This window comes from Bubalus kerabau, chromosome 1 (genome assembly GCF_029407905.1).
Source record: "Bubalus kerabau isolate K-KA32 ecotype Philippines breed swamp buffalo chromosome 1, PCC_UOA_SB_1v2, whole genome shotgun sequence".
NCBI lineage: Eukaryota > Metazoa > Chordata > Mammalia > Artiodactyla > Bovidae > Bubalus > Bubalus kerabau.
Window position 1 is genome coordinate 279,380,234 of NC_073624.1, and position 27,002 is coordinate 279,407,235.

At 42.4% G+C, this 27,002-nt stretch overlaps 1 protein-coding gene across 2 annotated transcripts; it reads left to right on the top strand.

Annotated features, from left to right (window-relative positions):
* The first annotated feature begins 962 nt into the window (after positions 1-962).
* Positions 963-27,002, top strand: SLC25A46 (solute carrier family 25 member 46). 2 transcript variants are annotated; one of them, XM_055565947.1, is made up of 8 exons: positions 963-1,373; positions 4,249-4,291; positions 5,588-5,645; positions 8,298-8,375; positions 8,823-8,923; positions 17,658-17,714; positions 18,909-18,966; positions 23,048-27,002. In XM_055565947.1, the coding sequence occupies exons 1-8, from the start codon at positions 1,085-1,087 to the stop codon at positions 23,624-23,626; spliced, it is 1,263 nt and encodes a 420-aa protein (XP_055421922.1). In that variant the 5' UTR covers positions 963-1,084; the 3' UTR covers positions 23,627-27,002. The 2 variants fall into 2 exon arrangements, with proteins under 2 accessions (XP_055421922.1, XP_055421925.1); XM_055565950.1 differs by having other exon boundaries at positions 963-1,352.

Consider the following 27,002-nt stretch of genomic DNA (forward strand, 5'->3'; position numbering starts at 1 on the left):
GTAATACTGAATACACTTACTAAGGAAAAGAATACATTTTCCCAGCTACATTACAACTCAAGAATGTCAGTACACTCAAGATGAAGCTGATGATTACTTTGAAAAAAAGGTTCGCTTGTGGAAGACTGAGAATAGCGCGTCCGAGTTCTCCTCTGAAAGCCCTCAGAATCCTGGGCGGCCGGGGGAAGAAAGGACGGAGGAAGAGCCCATGCTGGGCTCGTTGAGATCCAAGGAGACAAATGCTACCAAAAGAGCCCATGGAGCTAATACAAACAGGTAGTAGATGAACTCTTTAGAAGTCCTCTTAATTTTTCAACTAGGTCTCAGTTTTGAAAAGTATCGCTTGGGATTTAAATATGCCCCTGACTGAGAAGCACAAGGGGGGGGGGGGGAACTACAGTAAACTATTCAAAGTCTTTGTGGCCCTTAGAAAAGGAAGATGCTTAATTCCCAAGTCCTGGAGAACAGTTTGTATTTTTGGGGTGGAGCCAGGAGGGCAGGAACAAGGGCTTTCTCCCGCGACCTCCTATTCTAAGGCTTGCTCCAGCCGTCCACAGACTTCCGGGTTCACTGGGCCGAACCAGGCATCTCAGTAGATTTCAGTCGGAGCGCCAACTTCGGCAGGGAAAGCCAGGTGTGACCTTGCGGACACCGGCAACTGGAACCTCCAAGAGCAACTTCGTGGCTGGCGGGGAATTAGCGAGAGAAATACAGATCTCGGGCGCCTATGTGGGGCGAGGCACTTCCGGCTGAGACGCCCAACCGCGTCGTCTAGCTGCAGGCTCCTCTCGTCCGACAACAAGTCTCCCTCCAAACCCCTAGCACCTCCCACCTCCCGGCATCCTCCCACCTCCCGGCATCCTCCCCGCGGGCCGCCGCTCCGTGTGCCGTAGCGTTTCCTTAGCAACCCCGCCTCCCGCTGCCGCAGGAAGCGGGAAGGTCACGTGCTCCGTGGACGTCGGGGCTGGCGGCGTGACTTCCGGGTGTCAGGCTGCCCGGGCGCCGCGGCTGCTGAGGAGAGGTTGTGTGGCCCGGGTGGCCGCGGGCTCCGGGGCGGGCTGGCCTTATTCTGCCCCCGTGCGCGATGCATCCGCGGCGCCCGGACGGGTTTGATGGCTTGGGCTACCGGGGTGGGGCCCGAGACGAGCCGGGCTTTGGCGGCGCCTTTCCGGCGAGGTCCTTCAGCTCCGCGTCGGACCTGAGCCGCTGGGTGACCTCTCCCCCAGACATCCCGGGGAGCCGCAACCTGCACTGGGCCGAGGAGAGCCCGCCCCGCGGCGCGCCCGCCCCCTGCACGCCGCCCGAGGGCCCGGCGGAGGGGCCCTGCCCCGGCGGCGCGGGGCGCAGCGGCGGTGAGGGCCTGGGCGGCGGCGGTGAGGGCCTGGGGGCCTCGGGGGGCTGGAGGGGTGGTCCGCGCGGAGCGGCAGGGAGGGACCCCGGGCGCCGGGGGGGCGGGGGGAGTGATCGGCGGCCCGGGCCCCGCAGACCCCGGAGCCGCGCGGGGTCGCGTCCCCCGGACCCGCCGCGCCGCCCCTTGGCGCTCCTTCCGCCCTCTGCCCCCGGAGCAGGCCTCCGCCCTCTCCCTACTCCGGTGTTATCTGGAGAGGCTTGCCTTAGCCTTGGCGTGGCAGCGATCACGGAAGGTTTCGGCATGCTACCTCCCATGCCCTGAATCCACAAAGGAGACTGGTTTGCTGTTTATCGAGACTCACGTGAGAAATAGCTGATTGACCGGCCGCTGTATCACCTTCATTCCGTTGATCAGTGGTGGCTTTGCGTTGTGCAAAGAACTTTCTCCGAGACCATAGGCGGTCTTGGGCTCAGAGCTTTCTCTACCACTCTTAAAAGCTGAGACTTTATTAACCTCTGTGTTCTCTTGCTTTCCTCAACTTTAAGATGTATGGAAGAATAATTCAGGGTTTTGTAAAAAAAAAAAACAAACCCAACAAAATGAGGTGCCAGTAATGCCTGACACAGTGTGGCCCACACAGTAGGCTAAAAGTCAGTCTTTCTTTTTTCCATGTAATCATAGGAGTTCTGTTTGTGTTCTAGATCCCAAACTACTGTATTTTCCCACCTCCTCCTTTTTTTTTTTTTTTTTACTTAAAAACTCCACTAAAGAATGAAAAACACTTAAAACATTTTCAAGATAAGAATTTGGAATCAAAACATAATTATTCTGTGCAATGTCAGAAGATCAGTTCAGTAGCTCAGTCGTGTCAGTCTGCGACCCCATGGACAACAGCACGCCAGGCCTCCTTGTCAGAAGATAAAGACGTTTTAATTGTAGCCCTGTGTGATCTAGATATTTTCAACATCGTCTGGATTCATAAAATGGAGATAATGGCTGCTGCATGTTCCCGTTCTCCTAAAAGTGTTAGAATAATAGATCATATCCTTAAATATTATGTACATTCTAGACATAAATTTTAGTCTCATTTCTTTGACTAGGAAGTACAGTAACATTTATCGGGTTTGGGTTACGGGGAGGAACAGACTACTATCATCCAGTGAGGATAGATGGAGGATCAGTGACTTACTCAGTGTTACATATACAGTTAGGTTTTCACTCTGTCTAGCGCTGTTATTTCCCATAGGTCCCAGAAGGAGTACTGGAAAGTTATAAATTATTCAAAATGCATATGTGATTGCCTCACAGTTACCTTCTCAGGCAGTAAAGCTGACGTTTTATCTTTTCATAATTTATGCATTGATGGTTACAATGAGGAGATCTTAATATCCAGGGTTTTGTGGGGGGTGTTTTTCAGCAGTTAAGAGGCTGGTGAAAAACGCTGCAAAGAGGATAGAAGCCTGGGAGACTTGGTTAATACTAGTAAGCCTTCCTGACACCTTCCAGAGAATGTCAGTGGTATTTTTGTTAGTTTATTGGATGGCCTATACAAACACAAAGGGAAAAGATGAAAGGAGGAAAGCATCTTAATTGGGCAAAAGAAGCCTCTGCCCTTGCACATTTTTCAAGGCAATGGTTGTTTCCCCAGAGATTGTTTACATGGTCTTGTTCTATCTCTCAGGGAATAGGGAGGGCATTCATTAAAAAGAGCAGAGATGAGAGGGAGGGATTGGAGAAGAGGGGAGCGAAAAGCAAATGGGAGAAAAATCCCTTGTGAATATTATCGCTGAAATTTAATGTCTAGTCTCTCAGGGCTTGATATTTCATCTTTATGATTTTAAGTTTTTCAGTTAGGGAGAAAAAAATTTATTTTCTCTTTGTACACATGGGTAGAAATTTTCCAGCTGTAAACCCTCCTGATCAGACTAGAGCTGTGCGGTGAGCAGCAGCATGTATGTGCACAGTAGTGTATCACAGAGACCTGATGTAGCTGTGTGTTCAGTCACTCAGTCATGTCCGACTCTTTGCAACCCATGGAATGGGGGGTCAGGTGGCCTCTGTCCCTGGGACTTTTCAGGCGAGAGTACTGGAGTAGGTTGCCATATCCTTCTCCAGGAATTAAGCAGCTATTATCAAACTATTCTGGAGAAAAAGGGCCACCCACTCCAGTATTGCCGGGAACTCCCATGGACAGAGGAGCCTGCTGGGCTACAGTCCTTGGTGTCACAGAAGGGTTGGACACGACGTAGCAACTAAAGAACAACACATCAAAGTCTTTAAAACTTGAGAAGAGAGAAGAGAGCCTCTTTTCCCCATTTCAGCTACCCTAAGTGCTCTTTCAGCTTAGCCATATTCATGGGATGCTTTGCTTGCAACTGTCGGTGTGACACAGATACTTTCCACCAGTCGCAGTGAATGATTACAACATGGGAGGTATGGTTGATGAAAGTTATCAGAGTCTTCACTAGAAAAAAAAATTAGTCGGAAGTTGAAAACTAGTAGCCCTTGGCATCTACCTGCAAACATGTTTGATTTGGTCTACATGCAATTTTAATCCTTTTTAAAATAGTTGCCAATATTTTAAAATTGGAAGATACTATATAAAAATGAGAATATCTGTTTAGAAAAATCACAGCTTTGAAACCCTGGACTCAGAGTTCCATGTGGCAACAATGAATTGGAGCTGAAAAGCAGTTAGGGAGTCTACCCCTTGCAACTTGCCACAAGCCCCAGTGGAGCTCTTCACTCATTCAAATGACCTTTCTGGCCCCTGTCAAAATTTGATTTGGGAACATGGAGTTTAAATGAATGTCATGTTAGTAAAAAAGATATTTTTTATTCTTTTCTATGCTAAACCTAAATAATGGTTATGAGTAATCTTATTCCTTCTATTTTAGAGCAGTTGAATAGATTTGCTGGATTTGGTATTGGACTTGCAAGGTAATGTTTTATCTAAAGATTTTTAATTCAAGTTTTATTTAAAGTTTTTTTCTTTAATTTATAATGTTAAATAATTAGTGTTACTTCCTTTAGACTGATTTTTGGAGAAGTAGTTAAATATTAAAAAGTTTCTGTGCAGAAAAAAATATTTAAAACCTATAATTTCCCCCCATAAGGATAGTGAAATTTTGTTTAATTTTATAAACACAAAATAATTTAAAGGAATATTGTAAGAACTTTATTTTGTGTGTGTCCGTCCAAAAAATAAAATGTAATCGTATCTCCCCCTCCAAAAACAAGTAATTTTGCGTTGAACTTTTTTCCTCAACATCAGAATTATGACAAGATATTGAGCAGCATAGCATCTGTAGAATCAACATTTCCATATGTTGTAAAATATTGTGTAAATATAATTTTTGAGATGCCTTTAGTGTTTATTTTGTGATATTTGATTCAACTAGTGTTGATGTGATAAAGAATTGATGTTAGAGAGGAAGAAAGAGCATAGCATCTAGGTTTCACCTAATATGTTCATTAAAATCCCTATAACTTAAGTGCAAAGTACATCCACACCAAAATTTATAGTATGGATGGCTCTTCTGATAAGAACTTTGTTCACAGCACATCCTCTGAAAGAAAGGGGAAGGGGCATTTAAATTGTCTAGGAAGTAAGTTTTCCCTATCAGGCCTACAAGTGCATTGATAATTTCATCTTTATACTGTACATATTAATATTATATGTTGTTTCTTTGCTTCAGTTCAGTTCAGTCACCCAGTCGTATCCGACTCTTTGCGACCCCATGGATCGCAGCACGCCAGGCCTCCCTGTCCATCACCAACTCCCAGAGTTCACTCAGACTCAAGTCAATCGAGTCAGTGATGCCATCCAGACATCTCATCCTCTGTCGTCCCCTTCTCCTCCTGCCCCCAATCCCTTCCAGCATCAGAGTCTTTTGCAATGAGTCAACTCTTCGCATGAGGTGGCCAGTTACTGGAGTTTCAGCTTCAGCATCATTCCTTCCATAGAAATCCCAGGGCTGATCTCCTTCAGAATGGACTGGTTGGATCTCCTTGCAGTCCAAGGGACTCTCAGGAGTCTTCTCCAGCACCACAGTTCAAAAATCTGACTTTAGTTTTTTTTTTCATATTGAATCTTGTTATTGGTGCAATGATTTGTAAACACATCTAAACATTTGAAAACTCTATTTTTTACTTTTAAGAATAATGGATCACTTAAGTAAAGCATGATTGTTGAAGAATAAATTGCATGTGCTGTAAACGTGAATGTCCTCTTAGCCTTTTCACAGAGAACGTGCTGGCCCAGCCCTGCATCGTGCTGCGCCGCCAGTGCCAGGTGAGTGCGCCTCATGCTTTTCTAAACGGTGGCCCTGACCCTGATGTGACGCATGGGCCTCACATAAACGGCTGAGACCATGTAACCATTACTCCATGTGTTGTATACCAAAATGTGTAATGTATCAGTTCTCAAACTTTTTGGTATTTGAAAGCTAAATCTTAAAATTTATTGAGATCCCCAAAGAATGATTGTTTATATAGATTGAGTTCAGTCGCTCAGTTGTGTCCAACTCTTGTGACCCCATGGACTGCAGCACATCAAGCCTCCCTGTCCATCACCAACTCCTGGGAACTTGCTTAAACCCATGTCCATTGAGTCAGTGATGCCATCCAACCACCTCATCCTCTGTTGTCCCCTTCTCCTCTTGCCCTCAATCTTTCCCAGCATCAGGGTCTTTTCCAATGAGTTGGTTCTTCGCATCAGGTGGCCAAAGTATTGGAGCTTCAGCTTCAGCATCAGTCCTTCCAATGAACACCCAGGACTGATCTCCTTCAGGATGGACTGGTTGGACCTCCTTGCAGTCCAAGGGACTCTCAAGAGTCTTCTCCAACGCCACAGTTCAAAAGCATCAGTGCTTCAGCACTCAGCTTTCTTCACAGTCCAACTCTCACATTTATGGAGTGTATCTACCAATATTTGCCATTTCAGAACCCCAAACTGGGAAAATTTTTATATATGTGTGTGTGTGTGTGTGTATGTGTGTATATATATATATATATATATATATATATATATATATGTATGTATGTTTAATTCATTAAAATAACAATAAATTGATGAGGTATTAGCATAAATAACATTTTTATGAAAAATGACTATAACTTTTTTGAAAATATCTTTAATGCCTGGCATAATAGAAGGCAGCCAGATTGTCACATCTGTTTCTACAGTCTGTTGCAACACCTGGTTTTTGAAAGAAACAAGAAAGCCTAGCCTTATATACATATGTATTTAAAAATGGGAGTTTTATATCTTTTTAGATAATTGGCAGATAGTTATTTGCAATGTGAAATCTGAAACCACACAGATCAAATTTTTTTATACTCTTTTACATTAAAACCTATTGATCTGTCCTTCATGTTGAATGGGTTTCTTTTTACCCATGTGTGATTCTGTTATATCATGCATTGATTAATTGAAAAATATTGATTTACTGATTATATAGATTTTCTAAATGTTATGACATTTGCTTTTACTGTATTAAAATACCACCATCATTACAATCACTATAAATCTCACCAGAAAAGTGTTTGAGTTTTGGTAGGTTCATGATAGTGGATATAGGGTTTCCAGATTTCTAATTTTTGCTCATAGGCTCAAATTTATCATTGGCAACTAATATTCTTATTTTCTAATCAATGAGCCACTTTGTTCAGTTTTAAAAATATGTTTGTCCCAAGTAACTATAGTCTTGTTAGTTTTTCCAGAAAAAAAATGGTATTCCAAGGAAAAAAGTGACTATTTTCAGACTCACTGCTCCATCAGAAAAGTTCTTTTTCTAATGACAGCATATTCATTATGCAATACACAAAATATTAAATTAGAAAGATGATGTGTACTCAGGAGTCAAGATTCTATAAAATTAGTATATCTTACTGCTCTACTAAGGGCATCTTTTGGGGAAAGTGGCTTTTGCCTCTTCACATGTGAGTCAGATGAAGAGTATGATATGTACAAAAATACATTTTGGTGCCACTGCCTTCAGTTATGCCCGAGTTAGCAGTTTTACCCACTATTGCTTTTGCACTATTATTGAAAATGTCAACACAGTAACAAAGGAAATGATGCCTTAGTATCAAGAAAATAATTTTGAACACGTCTGTCCCCTGAAAGGATAATGAGGCTTTTGAGGGCTAGTGGGCCACTGGCAAAAGCACCTATAGTATAACATCATCTTTGAAAATTGAGTTAGAAAAGATAAACTAGTTTTTTTTAAAAAGTTTTTTATGCTGAGCACCAAAATGTAAGGATATAGAGAGAATTCAATATTTAAATAGTAGGAACAGTGTATATGCCGTAGCAGAGCAAATTTTAGACACGCTTTTACATTGTGACAATATTGCATTGTGACCCAGGGTTTACATATATGAGTGATGTTTAAAAATGCTTTAGGAAGTAATACTTTCAGAGTGTATGATGCATTCTGGGCCTTTTTTATTATGTTACTTAATAAATATTAGTTCTGATCCCCTGTACTGATTTCATGATTTCCCAATTGTTTATAGCTTGTTACTGCTTGCCATGGAAGACAGAAATCTGTTCCCAGAGTTCTTCGTGGTTCCTGTGTGTTAAATGGCATGAGCATTTTGCCACAGTAAATTTCATGCTGATGTTTAAGGAAACATAAGTATCAAACAACAAAGCCTTCTTTATTATATATTTTATTGCAGGCAGAGTCTTTACCAACTGAGCTATGAGGGAAGCCCAGATATATTATACATTGGTCTTTCAGGGTTGTGTGTGTATAACCACATGTTCTTTACTTTTAAGTTATTTAAAGCATTTTTTAAAGTAATTTTGCTTCTGTGTAATTCATGCTGACTTTACAGTTGAACTTTTGTTTATGCTATGACTCCACTGTGTATCTTTCATGCTCTTATTTCTTGACAAAACAATAATAGAAAATAATCATAAATATCTTTTTCACAGGTTAACTACCATGCTCGGCACTATCATCTCACCCCGTTTACAGTCATCAATATTATGTACAGCTTCAACAAAACCCAGGTGAGAAATAATCTGTCCATTCTATTAAAGTTATTTATAATGTACCATTTGGCCTTAGTAACAGTTAAACCAACAATAATTCCTTTTAATTTAGTTACTGAAGATATTATAACTCTTATGCTAAAACTAACTTAACTGGGTAATGATATGTTTTGATACCACTGAATAAATCAGTAACTTCATAACTTTGCCAAAATTAATTAAATATTAAGGGTATTTAATCCATATTAGAGATAATTAATTTGGAGTGTTTATCTTGGCCTAAATTTAGGCCACCCAACAAATATTAAAGAAAGGAGGTAATTTACTTGTCATTCTCTACTAAAATGTTCTTAGAATAATGTCTTACTGGAAAATAGCAGAAAACATTTAATGTCAAGTTTTGTTAAGAACTTTTGTATTTCCTTTTTAGGCATTAGTAGAAATAATAAATTTTGTTCATTTTAGGGACCAAGGGCCCTTTGGAAAGGAATGGGAAGTACATTTATCGTGCAGGGAATCACACTTGGAGCAGAGGGAATAATCAGTGAATTCACACCTTTACCAAGGTACCTTTTTGGCATTTTTCATTATTAGCTTCATATTAAAAATATGAAAAAATGATAGTTGCTAAAAATACCTTGAATTTGAAAACTTGCCTAAAGTAGCTAAGAGAAGAAACAGAATAAATAATTGTCTTATGGAATTGGTATGTGATAAAGAAAACCCTTCCTGGTCTAGTATCTATTGAGATATGTCTTCCAGCCTCTACTGCTATGTATTCAGTTCAGTTCAGTCACTTAGTTGTGTCTGACTCTTTGCGACCCCATGGAGTGTAGCCCGCCAGGCTCCTCTGTCCATGAAATTCTTCAGTCAAGAACACTGCAGTGGATTGCCACTTCCTTCATGGACTGTAGCCCGCCAGGCTCCTCTGTCTGTGGGATTTCCCAGACAAGGATACTAGAATGGTTTGCCATTTCCTTCTCCAGTGGCTCCTTCCGACCCAGGATAGAACCTGGGTCTCCTGCATTGCAGGCAGATTCTTTACCAACTGAGCTACGAGGGAAGCCCACATCATGATTCATGCTATAATTAAACAAACCCTTTTCGGAGTCCACAGGACACTTTACATGGATTTATCGGCAAAAATTCTTTTTAAAACCTGAAGTCTGAGCTAGATCTGGAATTATGAGTAGGAGATAACTTGGCAGAGTAGGAGAGTCGAGGTGACAGTGTCCACAATTTTATGGAAATTGGAAGGTCTGAGTGGTAAGAAGTGTCTTGTGCTTAGAATATTGGGCATGTATGGAGTAGGATGAGATGAAAAGCTGAGGGGCTAGACTGAAGTGACTTAGGTTTTATTGTCTATGGAGTTGGAAATCTAAGTTGGGGGATTGTTTGCTTTTTTTAAATATACAGGTTATTCTATCAAGGATATATTCAAGTGGCAATGTTTAGAAAAAAGGACTGATGCAGACAGAGACCTATGGAAAACTGTTAGGGTAATATAGGCCAGATTGAGAAGGGTCTCAACTGGAGTAGAACAGAAGCTGGACAGACATTTCTGAAGTATAATTCATAATATTGGGAATGGGGTTGTAGGAGAGTGATTTAGCAGCAGTGACAGATTTCCCGATTGGAACTGAGTTGGAGAATTCATAAAGAAGAGTAAGCTGGAGTGGGAAAGATAAGGAAGGCAGCTCTCAATAAATGAAGTCTGAGCCATCCGGGGGGCATGCCTAGAAGAGGCTGGAGCTGTGGCTCAGAGTCCACGGAAAATTTGAACCTGGAGGTGTGGCTTTGAATGTTCAGCTAAAGCTTGAGGATGGGTGAATTAAATACACTAAGGAGAAAGTGTAGATTAAATGACAGAGTGAACCAAGGACAGAATCCTGGGCTCTGTGTGGGGATGGGTGGGTGGGTGGATATGTAGAAAGAGAGGCTAACAGAACAAATTGGCAGTAGCAGTAAGCTAGAGGACAGGGGTGGCCTGGAAGCCAAGAGGGGAATCAGAACCGTGGATTCTTCCAGAGGGAGGCGGTAGGAAGGTTTAGAATGTTTGCTTACGGGTCTCTCTTCTCTCTGAAACAGGATGAGGTGAAAGAATGATGAGCATGGGCGTCAGAGTAAAAGAGCGTGAGACCAGTGACAGATGTTTGGGACAGTCACAGCTCTGAGTGACAGAAAGGGAACTTTGCGAGGAATCTATGGAAATAACGTTAAGAGATAATGTTGGTGATCCCATACATTTGTTTAGGTGCTGTTTAGCAGTACTCTGATTTTCTCTATCAACAGTAAACCCCAGGGATGGAGTTAAAGACCAAATGGTTTGTTAATCCAGAAGTGGCCCTTGGCAGGGTTAATTTTTTGGATTGACAAGGAAGTGAGGGAGTTGAAGGTGCAGCCACTAGCATCTCAGACTGGAGATTCAGCCTTCATAGGGAAGGAAATCAAGACAGAAGAGACTGAGAGCAGGCTGTTGGCCACTGGGAGTGCTTTCAAAGGACCACATAGCCTTGAAGTTCCTTTAACATAGCTTTGCTAAATGTTGCAAAGAAAAACATTTCATCAGCTAAAAGTTGCTCCTCTCATACTTTAAAAAAAATGTGAATTTCTAACCTTCAATAATTTTACCCCATTGCTTTTTATGGTGCACGTGAGGTCAAATGTAGTACTTGTCATCAAATGTCATTGACATTCTCCTACAAACACAAAATTCAGTTTGTCATTATTCATTCATTAGTGGGATTATTTTATTTTAACATATGTCCCTTACACTAGGTCCCAACCTTTAGGGTCACAGATTCCTTTTGTTTCTTCCCCTTACTGTATACCTGATTTTGAGCACATAGTAGGGATTCAGGAAATTTGAGCTAAATAAAAATTTAACAAAATTCGGTGATTTCTGTATTATAAAGTATAAAGAATTCTGTATTTTCAGTCAGAATACTGTTGGTCCTGGCTGTACTGCTTTTGGACTTCCCCAGTGGCTCATTGGCGAAGAATCTGCCTGCATTGCAGGAGCCACAGGAAACATGGGTTTGATCTGTGCGGCGGGAGATTCCCTGGAGAAGGGAATGGCTGCCCACTCCAGAATTCTTTCCCGGAGAATCCCACGGACAGAGGAGCCTGGTGGGCTATAGTCCATAGGGTTGCAAAGAGTCACACACGACTGAATCAGGAGACTTAGCATGCACATGCGCACACGCATACTACTTTTTAGTTCTGGAACCTTAGGGACGTAACAGCATTTCTCTAAAGCAGAGATGAAGTAGTAACTTTAACTTCAGGTTAAGAGAAGGGAAAAGAAAAATGGGAATGAGGAGACAGAATTTTGTTATCTTACTTTCTTATTCTCTAGGCACGCAAACACATCAGTTGAGTGGGTATATATTTTCTCCTGGTCATTTTGAATCTTATTAAAGAAGACACAAAAGGTTATCTTTGAGATACTCTACTTGGGTTAAGTTTTGTTGGTAAATCTCACTCATCACTTCATTTATTTATTTAGCTTATATTTCCTGAGTCCCTACTGTGCGCTAGACCCTCGCTAAAATCAGGTATATATACAGTGAGGAGAAGAGACAAAACGTACCTGTGACCAGGATGCTTGGGGTCTAGTGTAAGGGACATGTGTTACGTAAAATAATCCCCCTAATGAATGTATAATGACAAATTGAGATTTGTTCTCTAAAGGAAAAGAATATGGTTCCATCAGAGTGTTAGAGGGTTAGAAGCAGTGTTGCTAATCAAGTGACACTCAAGTTGAGATCCGAATGGCAGTCAGGAGACACAGACTAATTTGTGCAGAGTGTGGCGGGGGGAATGTGAAGAGTTCGTGTAACTGAGCGAATGTGTGTTAGTTGCTCAGTCCTGTCCGACTCTTTGTGACCCCATGGACTGTTCTCCGCCAGGCTCCTCTGGCCATGGGATTCTCCAGGCAAGAATACTGTAGCTGGTCACCATGCCCTCCTCCAGGAGATCTTCCTGACCCAGGGACTGAATGCAAATCTCCTGCATTGCAGGCAGATTCTTTACCACCTGAGCCACCTGGGCAGCCCTGGTAACTGAGGGAAACGCTCATCGAGTTTGAACTCAGAGCAGGATGGAGAGCAAGAGCCGGTCTGTGCTTGACCTTGTAGACCACTTTAAGAATATTGGAGTTTTAAGTAGGCGTCAATGACATAATCAGATGTATGTTTTTAAAGGGTCATTGTAAGTGGAGATGAAAAGATCGCAGGAGGACCAAAATAGATACAAGGATAGTGTTCATAAGCTATCACCGCCTAGGAAAGAAATATGGTAATTAGGACCAGGATGGTATCTTTGAGATGGGTGTAAATGGATGGCTTTGAGATATATTTAGGTAAAATTGATTGAACTTGGTGATGGATTAAAGGTTGGTCAGTGATAGACAAGGAGGTGTCAAGGGTGACTTCTAGGATTTGGGGTTATGTAACTGGATGTCAGGCTTCTCTGGTGGCTCAGTGGTAAAGAATCCGCCTGCCAATGCTGGAGATGCAGGTTTGATCCCTGGGTCAGAAAGATGCCCTGGAGAATGAAAGGCTACCAACTCCAGTCTTCTTACCTGGGAAATCCCATGGACAGAGGAGCCTGGTGGGCGACAGTCCATGGGTTGCAAAAGAGTTGGACACAACTTAGCGACTGAACAACAACAAGTAGATGTCAAATAAAGCCATTCTTAGAGTATAAACCTTTTTTCTGTTTTTTTAAATTCTGACTGCTTTGGACATAGTTGGCTTTTCTTGGGGGAAAACAAAGTCATAGCAGACAAAGCATCAAAGCGGTAAGAAGTAGTAAGCCAAAGCATTTCATAGAAGTCAGCATTTGAGGACGGGCTCTAGGGTCTTCGAGACTGAGATCTTGAATTGCATGGTGGTCACTAGGTGAGACAGTACGGATTCACCAATATTTAGTCTTTTTATACTGATGATGGTCACATCTGAGAGAAAGAATAAATCTGTAATGCTTACTAAGTCACCAAACGTACAGTTTCTCAGTATTTATTACTTGTAAAAAAAAAATGACTGTAACGCTGGGCCATCATCTGTGGTCTTTGTTTACTGCCCAGACCTGTCCCAGTCCTTCCCCAGACCTGCCCGGAGGCAGAGTCAGTCAGACTTCGTGTGGCTCTGCCCTGAAGTGACCTTTCCTTTTCTGTGGCATTTCTCAGATCACTAACATAAGGAGCACCCCTCCCAAGGCTACCTGTGTAGTTCAGTCTCTCACGGAATCCATTTGGCCGAAGTCCACCTTAGTTTGACTCATCTCACATGTGTAGTTGTACATTTTACTGTTTTCTTCTCCTGTTGTCTGTTTCTCCTCATGACTCCTCTGAATTCACTGGCGTTGAACACATTCCATTTTAAATACAATGAAGTCTTTCTCCAGTTCAGTAGATTTCCTTTCTGATTAACAGTTCTCACTTAGGGAACACTGAAAGAGTCTAAGAAAGAAAAATCATAAGTTTGATTTTGGACAAGTTCATTCTGACACAGAGAAGTCTAAACTGAAGACAACAGATTTGGGAGGTTCTGAAGCGTCCTGTGGGATGAGGTTGCCTAGGGAAGGAGTATAACATATAAAGGAAGAAAAGAAGAGGGCTTCCGCCTTGAGGAACTCCAGCGTAAGTCACGGAGTTAAGAAAAATGCCTCTGCACAGGAGTCAAAAGTAGAGACCAGAAGAGAGGAGAAAAGCCAGAAGAGTCTGGGGTAGTGGAATACGGGGGAAGGGAGGGCGTGCGGAAGCAGCGGGGAGCAGGAGCACAAGTGCATAATGGCTGCTGAGAGGTCAGATAAGGCACAGCCTCGAAAATGCCCATTTGATTTAGTGATGTGGATGGAGGCCACGGAGACCTTGGCTTGGCAGGAGCTGTTTTTGTCAAATAATAGGGCAGAAGCCAGTTTGGAATGGGTTCAGTGATGAGTGGGAAGTTAGGGCATGGAAACAGCAAGTTTAGACAGTCCGCGGAGAAGAGGAGAGAAAAGGAGCTGGAAGATGAGGGGCTTGAGTTAGATGGTTTTTTAAAAGAGGGTAGCTCTTTGATCATGGGAAAGTAAGAAGCAATTGAAAGTGAAGGCTGGGGGCTTCCCTGGTGGCTCAGTGGTAGAGAATCTGCTGCCAGTGAGGGAGACTCAGGTTCGATCCCTAGCCTGGAAAGAAGATCCCACGTGCCGTGGAGCAGCTGAGCCTGTGCGACACAACTGCCGAGCCGGTGTTCTAGAGCCGGAGAGCCGCAACTGCTGGGCCCACGTGCCCTAGCGCCAGCGAGCCGCGAATGCTGGGCCCACGTGCCCTAGCGCCGGAGAGCCGCGAATGCTGGGCCCACGTGCCCTAGCGCCGGAGAGCCGTGAATGCTGGGCCCACGTGCCCTAGCGCCAGCGAGCCGCGAATGCTGGGCCCACGTGCCCTAGAGCTGGCCAACCACAACTGCCCAGCCGGTGTTCTAGAGCCGGAGAGCCGCGACTGCTGGGCCCACGTGCCCTAGAGCCGGAGAGCCGCGACTGCTGGGCCCACGTGCCCTAGAGCCGGCGCGCCGCGACTGCTGGCCCACGTGCCTTAGAGCCGGAGAGCCGCGACTGCCGAGCCCACGTGCCCTAGCGCCGGCGCGCTGCGACTGCTGGCCCACGTGCCCTGGCGCCTGTGCTCTCCTACGAGGAAAGCTGCTGCGATCAGAAGCATGTGCGCCACAACTAGAGAAAAACCAGCACAGCAGCCAAGACCCGGCACAGCCATTAAATAAGTAAATAAATTTATTTAAAAAAAAGTAAAGGCTGCACAAATACAGCGTAATTTCAAAATTCTGTTGCTTTTGTATATTGATTGTGCATGGGAGTGGGTGTGTATCGAATAGAAAGCCTGATAAAAAGCAAGTCACTTCTCTTTAATTTTGTTGCTCATTTGAAGGGCAGTGTTGCGTGTGAAGATAGTGAATTAAAAATAGCTACATATTCTGGTACTTGGTGATGAAATATAAAAAGGGTTAATCAGAAGTAGAGTTTTACACGACCCTGTTTTGTGAAGCATTTAAATGTGCAAGTTTAAATTTCTAGAGCTGTGGCAGTAAGTTCTCACATTTATAAAGGAATACCAGATACCAGGAAGAGTGTCTCACTCATTTTTTTAATACTTGGTTTTAAATTTCTCTTCGCTCTTTTTACCTTAATCCTAATGATCTTAAGAATTGGCAGCAGTAATTAGTATTCAGTGAGTCTGAGCAAACTCCAGGAGATGGTGAAGGACAGGGAAGCCTGGCCTGCCGCACTCCATGGGTCACAAAGAGTCAGACAAGACTTAGTGACTGGACAACAATTAGTGCTCAAAGCAAAGGTGTCCCAGTCCTTACAGAAAGGCAGGCTACAGACCCACGTATCCATGTTAATGAAATGCTCAAAATTAACATCATAACAACCTGTGGTAACCCTGTTTGAGGCCGTATAAGAGAATAGAGGGCTTCCCAGGTGCCATTAGTGGTAACGAATCCACCTGCCAGTGCAAGAGACGTAGGAGATGGGGGTTCGATCCCTGGGTCGGGAAGATCCCCTGGAGGAGGGCATGGCAACCCCCTCCAGCATTCTTGTCTGGAGAATCCTATGGACAGGAGCGTGGGGGGGTGCAGCCCACAATGTCGCAAAGCGTCAGACGCGACTGAAGCAAGTGGGCACACGCACGAGAGTAATGGATTTACAAAGCTTTTAGCATATTTTGCTTTATAATCATAAAGTTACTGTCAGTAAGATAAGTAGCCTAGTCTTTTTTACAGTTTTTGTTGTAATCATTAAATGTCATTCCAGCTATTTTTCTACAATTATTCAGAGCTAGTATAGTATTCTGGTAATAATTTCATCAGAATATGACTCAGAACATTCTCTAAGGTCTTATAAATCAGAGGTGGTTGTTTTGTTTTCCCAAAGTGTCTCTGCAGACCTTTCAGTCTCTAGAAAATGTAGAAATACTCATGTATCACACATGCCGTAAGTGTACTGACTTTGTTTTTAGCGCGCTTGTATTACTAGTGTGTCCTTGACCTTTGCTGCCTCCTTACGTCGTCGTGTGCGCTCTGGCTCTGGCGCGCTGTGCGCCTGTGGCCCGCCCAGCTGCTGCAGCCCGTCTCCACTCAGTTCCGTTTCCCTTTTCTGTCGCTCCACCTCCCTCCCTCCCCGCCCTCCCATCCTCTCTGCCTTTTCAGTTTTTTCTGCCTCCTTGTTTGATTTCCCCTTTATTCTCCATTTTTTCTCGTTTTTGACTTTTGATGTAACTTTCTCCCTTTTTGTTCATCATTCAGCTTGCCGCTCTTCTCTTCCGGTTTCCAAAAGTCACCTAAATCGCAGGAAGCACACAGTCCTAGACCTTGGTCCCAGACCTGGCATTCTGTCCCTCTCCTTGGAACATATCCCTGTGATCTTTTTGACCTTTCTTTCTCTCATAAGCAAAAGGCAATACCTTATTATAGGTGTTACGAGGCAGTAAGATATACAAGGCAATATCTTTTTATCTCAGAGGAGTCCTTCTTGTATCAAGTGAGACGAGAGGCAGATAGTATAGACTCAAGTCATATGGACCAGGGTTTAAACCCAGTTCTGCCACTAACTAGTTGCTTGGCTTTGGGTAAGTTACGAACCATCTCTGAGCCTGTTTCCTCATCTATGAACTGAGGGTTATAGGCTCATTGTGAGGGTTAGAAATAATTTATGCGAAGCGCTTTGCACAATGTCTGGCATATAGCAGGAGCTTAAAAAGATAATAGAATATAATAAAAAAATCACAAAAGTAATGCCATCTTAATAAGTAGAGGCACTTAGGCGCTACACAAATGTGTGTGTCATTCAGCGCTACAGTTAATTAAGCTTTTCTTCCTTTACTCTGTTTTCTGGTCTGCCTTTCCCTTCCCCATCCATTGTTTTCCTGTCTGCCATTTTTTTTTGTGGCCACACTGCATGGCTTCTGGAATCTTAGTTCCCAAACCAGGCATTGAACCCAGGCCCTCGGTAGTGAAAGCACAGAGTCCTAACCTGGGCTGCCAGGGAGCTCCCCCGTGTCCATTTCTATCATCAGTTATAACGCTTCCTCCCTTGTCAGCGCAGACAGAAAGACCGCCTGAGTTCTTTCTCTTTTCAACCCACTGTGATTGTTTGACAGGTCCCAGAAAGAAAATTGTTCACCATTAGAATATATTTCTCCTACAGATTAAAAAAAAAAATTAAAAATTGATTACCTTTTTGAAACTTGGGCTAATTCAGGATGTTTTAAATAGCATGGCTTTTGTTTTATTTATTTTTTAGGGAGATTTCACATAAATGGAATCCTAAACAAATAGGAGAACACCTTCTATTAAAATCGTAAGTATCAAAAGCAGCATTTGTATTGAAATTTAATCAGTTTTTATAGTGTTAGAACTTAAAAAAAACTTATTAAATAAAAGTTAAGGAAAATAAGAGCAAAAGAAATATTTGTGGGACTAAAACTTAGTAAGAAAATTAACAAAGTTTGGGAATAAAATCCTGAAATATATGTTATCTTTCAAATCTTTCTCATGTGGAAGGCTGAAATCACAACTTAATTTTTCTTTGTGTTCTTAGGAAGTTAGCAAGGATCATCAACTTGTTAAATGTGAATTGCCAGGAAAATTATTATTATTATAATTATTATCATTATTTTATTGGTAAGCAGACATACAAATTTATTTGTATGGTGATGAGCAAACTCAAAACCTTAGTGTCATTAAAATGTAATCCTAAAGGCACTTAGTGACATTACAACACTGACCATTTTTATAGATTAGAATTTTACTCTTCACTTTTTAATTTTTCTTGAAGATTGTGAATTGGAAACCCCCCAGCTTGCTGGCTCCCTCTGTGGGACATTCCAGCACATTATTACTTAGTGATGTTCCATTCACCTTGAAAACCACTACTTGCCAGGACCTGGCCCATGGGGTTAGGTAAGTCCCACCTTGACATTATTTTAAGTGACTATATTTTGCAGGCTTGCAAAGTTGTATGTCTCAACAGTGGCAATAGGAAGCAACTTTGCAAAGCTGTACAATATTTTTTTTAATAATAAAAGGGGACTTCACTCACCATGGAAGACTGGCTTAGCTCTGCTGGGTGGGAAATCTGGGAATGAATAATGATAATAGATAGGACCATAGCAGAACAGTAGCCTTGTTCAGATGTCACTAAAAAGGCAAGCAATGGAGTGGATCCCTCATCCTAAATTTGAAGTATCCGATTCATAGGTCACGTAGTGAATCATAAACAAGCCCACGTTTTACTCCAAAATAAGTTATTTTCTTTGCAGGTTCCCCCTGTGTTATTTTAATACACAGTTTTTCATCTCTAATTGTTGAGTAAAGCATCTTATGTTATAGGTCTCTGAAGTATCTTTAGGCTATAAGTATTAATAGTTGAAAACCTTGAAACTGTTATTCAAGCTTGAATATAGATTATGTTGATATATTAAAGTAGGTATTAAAAAAATTAGTGTAAATTTCTTGTTTCAGTGTACTGATAAGTTTGTTTTAATTTCTACAGCCTAACTTATATAGTGGCAATGCCTTTTTATTCAGCAAGTCTAATTGAAACAGTACAGGTGAGCTATTTTTCATTGTCATTTTTTCATTAAAAATGTCTTTTGGAATATTCAGTATATTGTGTATGTCTAATAGTGTAATAAAAATTTAAGACAATATCCTTCTAAAAAACCTTTTCCACTGATACATGCATATATCAGAGATTATATACTGGGTAAAAAAGCTTTTCCACGATACATGCATATATCAGAGATTATATACTGGGTAAAAAAGCTTTTCCACCGATACATGCATATATCAGAGATTATATACTGGGTAAAAAAGCTTTTCCACCGATACATGCATATATCAGAGATTATATACTGGGTAAAAAAGCTTTTCCACCGATACATGCATATATCAGAGATTATATACTGGGTACATTGCCAGTGTGTCAGTTTTCTTTGCAAATTTACTTTACGCCTCTAGTGTTAATTCTTTTTATCCCTTACGATAGGCAGCTGTACTCTCCATTCAGATGTCTCAGAACCCAGCCTATGACTGGCTCTGAATAGAAAAAAATCTATAGGGTCCCGCCGAACTTTTTAAGACGCTTATGTATAAGTCACATGGTTATGGCTTATCAGATGATAAATGACTGCTTGAACGGGAAGCAGTGAGGAGAATGGTTCCCGTGGCTGGTTGACCAGGTAGCATTGCGTTTGATTCTAGTGCAGAAGCCGCGGCGATGCCTGCTCACGTTACGTTGTTTCCTGTCGCTCACCGCGCGGTGGCGCTGCCGGTGCACCGAGCTCAGCGCCCTTCTCACGCACCGTCCTCCGCTTAAAACTGAGCGGGCCTCCGGGACCCTCTCCACCCCGTCCGCAGTCTGGTCCCGCCGCCGCCCCCACCCCCGCCGTCTGCTGTCTCCGGTGGCAGGTGCTCTAGCGTATTTCTGTCTTTGCCGTGTATGAGTTTTCTCTCTATAAAAGCCTCACTGGATCCGCGTTACCCCTTCAAATTACTCTTTTTCCACTCAGGTGCTTTTCTGGCCACATCGTTGATTCTGTATGTATTTTGTAGAATTATTACTCGACATCAGTGTCTTGCTACCCAGGTGTTTCCTCTCCCCTTGCACGTGACAGTGTGAAAATGATGCGACCTTTGCCTGGGCTGCAGGGTAAAGAGCTATCACTGTCAGAGGGCACCATTTCAAAGACGAGGAAAGCAACAGCAGGAAGATAATGAAGGACAAACAAGCAGGGTGATATACTGGGGAAAACAAGTGTTAGCTTCAGACAGCCCTGTATCAAATCATTTCTCTGCTTAAATTAGGTGTGTGACTTAGAGCTGATGCCTTAGCCCTTCTAAATCTTATTTTTCTCATCCTTAAATTGGAACCGTATTTTATGAACTGAATTGCAAAGATTAAATGAATTATTTGTGTAGAGTTCCTAGCTCACTAGCTGTTCATTCTGATTTTTCTAACCCAGTATCTCCGATGTCTTTCCTGCCCGGGCTCCCTCCTGCCTCTCTCCTGGCTCGCTCTCCTCCTCCTCAGATCTCTCCTCTCTCGAGCGCCCTCCCTGCTTTCAGTGCGGTCTTGACCGCGTCTTCGCTGTGCTCCAGGGCGCAGGCCGTGGCCCTCATTGCTCTGTATCACAGTCACTGTCCAGGGGAACTCATGTACCCCAGTGACTCCTTCCACCTCTCCCATCTCCACGAGCTTAAAAATTAGGGAAGTCTTGCTTTTCGTATCTCCTTCATCCTTCATAACTAATCGGTCATCCTGTCCTCAGTTCTGACTTCAGAGAGTATCTGAGATGGTCTGCTCCTTCCCACCGATAGGCCCCCCCCCATTCCCAGCCCTTCATGTCACATAGCTGGTTTCTTCCTAGTTCATGGGCGGGGTGCGGGTTTGCCCGTCTGGGGAGCTCAGATCTCTTTGAGAACAGTCTTTGCCTTGAAAATCACACATTTGTGCATAGATCTCCTAAAGAACACTTCCTGAAGCTCTTAAATATCAACTTCCTAGTGATTTGTTGTCTTTTACTAAGACCCCTTGTTCTATTTCCTGGATTTAAAGGCCATTCTACTTACTCATGCAAGGCTAGTGTTCTTACGTTGCAATGCTCATATCCTTTTGCTGAGTAAGGATCCATGTTGACTCGTATTCTCTGAGATGAATTTCAGACTTCTCAGCAGAGTAAACAAGATAAATAAAAGGATACTTCATGGTACTAAGTGCCAAAGAGAATAAAAATAAAACAAAGAAATTAAGAGGTGTAATGGGTACAGAGAAGTGATTACTATTTTTTTAAGATCCGGAAAGTTCTCACTCAGAAGCAAAAGTCCTTTGAGTAGAGGTGTGAACATAAGAACTACACGGGTATTTGGGAGCAGAACGTTCTAAGCAGAGGGAACACAGGTGCAAAGACCCTGCGAGAGGCTGGCATCCAGCGTGTGTTTGCGAAGCAAAGAGGAGGCCAGTACGGCTGACGCTGACTCGGGACGGAGAACAGGAGGAGCTGAGGTCTGAGATGGAAAAGGGTGAGCGCGCACACAGGGCGCCGAAGAGCACTGTGATTGTTCAGCTTTGCTCTGAGGGGGACAGGAAGTCGGTGGTGGGCTTGAGCAGGAGGATGACATGATCTGACTTAGGTCCTGAAGAGGATCTCTTTGGCTGCTGTATTACAATAGGCTGGAGTGGGAAGGGAAACAGGCAGGGAAATGACCAAGGCTAGGTGGGCTCATCTTAGTCTCGTGGTTTTGCTTTACTGAAAACTCGCACATTTATGTGTCCGGCTCCGACCTTTTCCTTTTAGTCTGGACTGTAAAGTGCACTCGGCGCTCACACCCTAGACTCCGCATTTCTGAACTCGGGATCCCCCACCGCTGCTGGCCGGAGCGCGGCCCAGCTCCACGAGAGGACTGCTGTCCCTCCAGCGCCTCTGGCGGCAGCTCTGGGCTCATCCTTGACTTCTCTTTCCCATGACCCACATCCCGTCCTCCAGGAATTCCTGCTCGCTGTAATTTGGTGATAAAAGCCCAGTTGAAGCATTTTATTTCCTTTGCTGTGTGCTATTCCAGCCCACCATCACATCTTTAACTGGTGTCTCAGCCTCTGCTCCCACGCTCCTCTGCACGACAGCCTCTGCAACACAAATTACATCTCACCATCTTACGCTGAAGACCAGCTGGTCATTTCCCATCTGACTAAGGACCAGAGTCTGCACAGTGGCATGCTGTGGCCCAAGAACACCACTTGAACTTCACTTTTCTCTCTTCTCTTCAGCCTCTGCTGCAGCCAAATGGGCCTCTTTGTTGTTCTTGTTGTTTAGTTGCTAAGTGTCCAACTCTTCTGCAGCCCCGTGGACTGTAGCCCGCCAGGCTCCTCTGTCCATGGGATTCTCCAGGCAAGGATACTGGAGTGGGCTGCCATTCCCTTCTCCAGGGGATCTTTCTGATACAAGGATCGAACCCTTTTCTCCTGCGTTGGCAGGTGGGTTCTTTACCACTGAGCTACCAGGAGAGTCCTTTTCTGCCTGTCTGCTCCTCTGTAACGAGTATCACAACTTCTTATACACACCCCATACTTAACAAAATAGAGACATTGCGGATGATAGTGGCTTAACATCTCCTGAGGCTTTCTGTGCACCAGCCTTCTTGCATTTAATGCTCCCAGCAGCTCTGTGCATAAAGGTAGGTCGGCCTAATCCCACTTTTGTAGAAGAGTAAGCTCTTAGAAGTAAAGTCACGGGTGCCCTTGATCACAGAACCAGCAGGTCCATACTGGAGCCAGGGGTAAAGCCATGCTTTCAATCAAGCCCTGTGCCTCCTCGTGTAGGGTAGTTGCTGCTTTTCAGGATGAGTCCTGGGGAGCTTCTTGAGGCTGGGACACCTGGTGTGTCCCCCGCCACGGCTCTTCCCTGTCTCCCTTCCCCAGCTGGAACAGCTTCCAGCTTCGCTGCTGTTCTGTGAAATTTTATTTGAAAAAAGAATCTAATACCTAGATAACATTTGACATTTGCGAACCCTTGATGTTTCTCCCCTTTAGTCAGAACATTAACTTGAAAGGGATTTAAAGACCTAAAAAGAATCCTCCTTTGTGGTGGAAGAAGCAGATGATGACTTTTACTCTTTCCCTCCTTTTCATCTCAGAGTGAGATAATCCGAGACGGCGCGGGGATTCTGGAGTGTGTGAAGGAGGGGATTGGCAGAGCGATCGGCCTGGGCGTGCCTCACAGCAAGCGCCTGCTGCCGCTCCTGTCCTTGGTCTTCCCCACGGTGCTGCACGGGGTTCTCCATTACGTCATCAGCTCGGTCGTCCAGAAGGTCGTCCTGCTCATCCTGAAGAGAAAGGCTTACGACGGCCACCTCGCCGAGGGCGCCAGCCCGGTGCAGAGCATGCTGGATGCCTACTTTCCGGAGCTCATCGCCAACTTCGCGGCCAGCCTCTGCTCTGACGTCACGCTCTACCCGCTGGAGACGGTTCTGCACCGCCTGCACGTGCAGGGAACACGCACGATCATCGACAACACAGACCTGGGCTATGAGGTGCTTCCGATTAACACGCAGTACGAGGGCGTGCGAGACTGCGTCAACACCATACGGCAGGAGGAGGGCGCGCTCGGCTTCTACAAAGGGTTCGGTGCGGTGGTCATACAGTACACGCTGCACGCGGCTGTGTTGCAGATCACCAAAATTATTTACTCCACGCTTCTTCAAAACAGTGCTTGAGAGTCAGAGTCCTGGTTAGTCTGAAAGACAGCCTCTGGATACTTTGTTAGGAAGTTATGAAGGACAGAAGTGAAACACTGGGGCTTCAAAACGGACAAGAGCTAAAACTGGCAGGAACAGCCCAGGATGATTATATTGACTCTCCACTTTTTAAAAAAGGCATAGATACATGTTTTGGATTCAGAGTATTCCAAATTTGAAAACTCAGTAAAAACACTCGTATGAATTAAATTCTAGCTAGTATAGCACTAATGCCAAACTAAAAAGAATCTTGGGAAGAAGCAAACTGAAAGCCAAATCTCACAGAGCTAGATTTATTTCATCTGACTTTAATATTTATACACGTTTATTTCACCTTCTGGACTGATATTGGTATGTCATTCTTACAGCGTATAGTAGCAGGAGGTCATAGTTTAAGCAAATTATGGTGTCAGTAATAAAGACAAGAAGGATTAGATTTGGCAGTCTGTAAACAGAAGCTGAGAGTTTTAAATCGCACTGTCCCTGTAGAACTTCAATGGCCATACATATATTATCATGAAACCATTTGTATGCATGCACATAACTTGGAATTTCCTTCATCCCTACATGTTTTCCACTCTTAGCTCAGCTTACTGTATAAAATGAAGTTAGGCACTTTCTGCTTGAATATCAGAACAAAGCACTAGAAGCCAAGGTACCCAGAAGATTAAAGGCAGACGGCATACTTGTCCATATCAAACCCACCACTTCAGGGCCAGCAACTTAAACTTGTCATACGTTTATAAAGTTTGATTTGCTTACCTAGTTTTATGAATCATCAGACTGTTTTTAGAGCCACTGTTATTAACAGACAGCAAATAATGATGATGACGATTCCTATTTCCACATTTACAAATTGTGTACTAAAGGGAATGTCACTTGCCTTTCATTTCTGAATGACCTGTCTTAGAGAAGTCATGATTAAAATTTACCTGGGAATTTGTGCCTCATGCCTTTCATAGAGTCATCATTAAATAATGGCTTTAATTTTTATTTTCTTCTAGTTTTTGTCCATAGTTGTATTCTCCAAACTAGATATACATAAAGGGAAATGCAGGTTTATCACCCTTTATTGAAACTTGTTTGGATGAATACTGATGAAAAATAGAAACTTTAAAGGAAATTTGTCCTTGCTTTTTATGGGTGAAGAAAAGAATTTCAATAAATAATAAGCAAAAATGTTGGTAATCAGTTTAATAAAAAAAATTCTGTCTGTTCCTAAATTGAATTTGGTGGGTGAGGCTCTTTGTATAGTAAAATAATATGTATTTGATTGATCCATTTAGCAAGCTGGAGTATGGTTACTGCACTGATGTTGTCCAACCTAGAATGCATACAAACAGATCTGTTTTACTTACTGAATGTCAGTGAAATGGTTACTTTTTGTGATTAATAATGTTGAAACCAAAAGATGATATCCAAAAGTATCAAACAGTATATATGTGGCAACTCTCTCAACTATCATGTGAATGTGTTTTGGTTTTTTTTTTTTGTTTTTGATGACTAAAGCACACAGGTTTTCCATTTTCCTGTTCCACCAAGAGGGGGAAAATAAAATTAAACATAAGTTATACACTTTCAGATAATGATTTGTCTAATTTGCAGCATATAAATTGTTTTCCTTGCCGTTGAATTACTAAGTAAATTTTTAGATGTTTATAATATGTCCAACTTCCTAAAAACCTTTCATTTTTATTATAATCAAAGAAGATGGTTTCAGGAAAGAGTAAACTTCTGAAAATTACAGGTTTTAGAAAATTTATAGAACAGAATCTGAATGGAATCAAGTATCTACTAGTGAAAATCTAGGATCCTTTATCTAGCTAAAAACTAGATATTTCAAGATTATTTTATGATGTTATCATGAAGATTCAGTTAGTCTGTCTCATTGTGGAATCATTAGAAGACTGATAGGCTGAACCACACACAAGTAGGTCGGTCTTATTTTCTCTTTGGAGAGAGAGTTGTACTCTTAATATTAAATTAATATTAAAACTTAATATTAAAACTAAAGTTGAAATGTGGCAAGTAAAATACTAATTTTTTATTACCATTCCAAATTAGTTGAAATATAAAAAGAAATCTTTAAAATTGAAGCACTTAAATGTTGGCCAAATATGTTTAACTGAATTTAGAAAGGAATAAGCAAAATAAACATTAGACATGTTCTTTCCTTTTTAAAAATTGCTTTGTTTCTTTAGATGCCAAAGTCAAATACCCATAGGCTATAGTTCTTAATATGATAATACCTTAGGATAACATTTTTAATTCAGTGTGATTAATAGTGTCATGAATAATATTCTATTAAAAATATTTCACAGTCCCAGTGGTCCCCTTACATAAGCTAGGTTTTGCCATGGCACTGAAGCGTGACATGCTTGCCTTACATTGTTGGGTTTCTTAAGTCGTATAGTCTGAAAGCCATGGAATTAAAAACTGAAACATCTGGTTAATATTACTTAACTGTGTTAAGTGAGTTTATGAACCGGTTTACTAAATCTGTTTCTAAATCTCTTTCCTTTGAGGGACTCTTCATGGTTTCTTGCAAAATAATCTCTAGGTGTAAATCATGTAAGTCTTTAAACTCCAGCACTAGATGTTATGAGTCAAAACAAACTAATTCCAAAATGACTGTGGACTGTGGGGTTTGATAGTGTTTTCAGAAATAAAACTGAGAGGCAAGAGGTCTTACTCGTTTCTGCAAGGTATGCTTGCCTGTTCACAGCTGGCTTTCAGCACTGGGCTTGTTAAAACTGCACAAAACCTTCGCTTAACTGACTGGGCACAGACACTTCAGTCTGTCCGTGTATTCATACATCTGCTCAGGAAGCAACACACACTGCTTGGATACTTGTTTTTTCAGCTGACATTGTGGATGACGTTTGCCCTTTAGTTTGCTTCCCAGATCTTATGGGGAAAAAATGAACAATCTGCCAGCTCTTGAAAAGATAGGTTTGAATTCGTTACTTTCAATAATATATATGGAAATAAAATCCCGTTGGTAACAACTCACACTGCACTAGAATTTAAGTGATACTTAACTTTGGCATTTGTGGTTTCTCTTCTCTTTCAAGTAGTTGTACATTTCTCTCCTTTTCTCTCTCTCTCATATAAACTGGATATATAATGTCTTTCTTTTGAGTGACTGAGTATCACTGATATGCTTCCAAGTTGTATAACTGAGTAACAAAAACTTGTGATTTGACAATGAATCTTATGCAGTATACCTCAGCTAGAAGAGGTATTTGGTCTGTGTGTTTTTTGTTTTTTAAAGTTGTTTTTGTCTCACTGGTATTTTAAATGTTTTCGGCAAATTGTGTAATATGAAAAGGTTAAATAAAACGTTGAAATAAAA

Excerpts from the sequence above, each read along its gene's own strand:
- SLC25A46 (XM_055565947.1), top strand. The coding sequence starts at position 1,085 with ATGCATCCGCGGCGCCCGGACGGGTTTGATGGCTTGGGCTACCGGGGT. Across the intron at positions 8,376-8,822 it reads ACAGCTTCAACAAAACCCAG|GGACCAAGGGCCCTTTGGAA; the intron begins GTGAGAAATAAT and ends TGTTCATTTTAG. Across the intron at positions 17,715-18,908 it reads GAACACCTTCTATTAAAATC|CCTAACTTATATAGTGGCAA; the intron begins GTAAGTATCAAA and ends TAATTTCTACAG.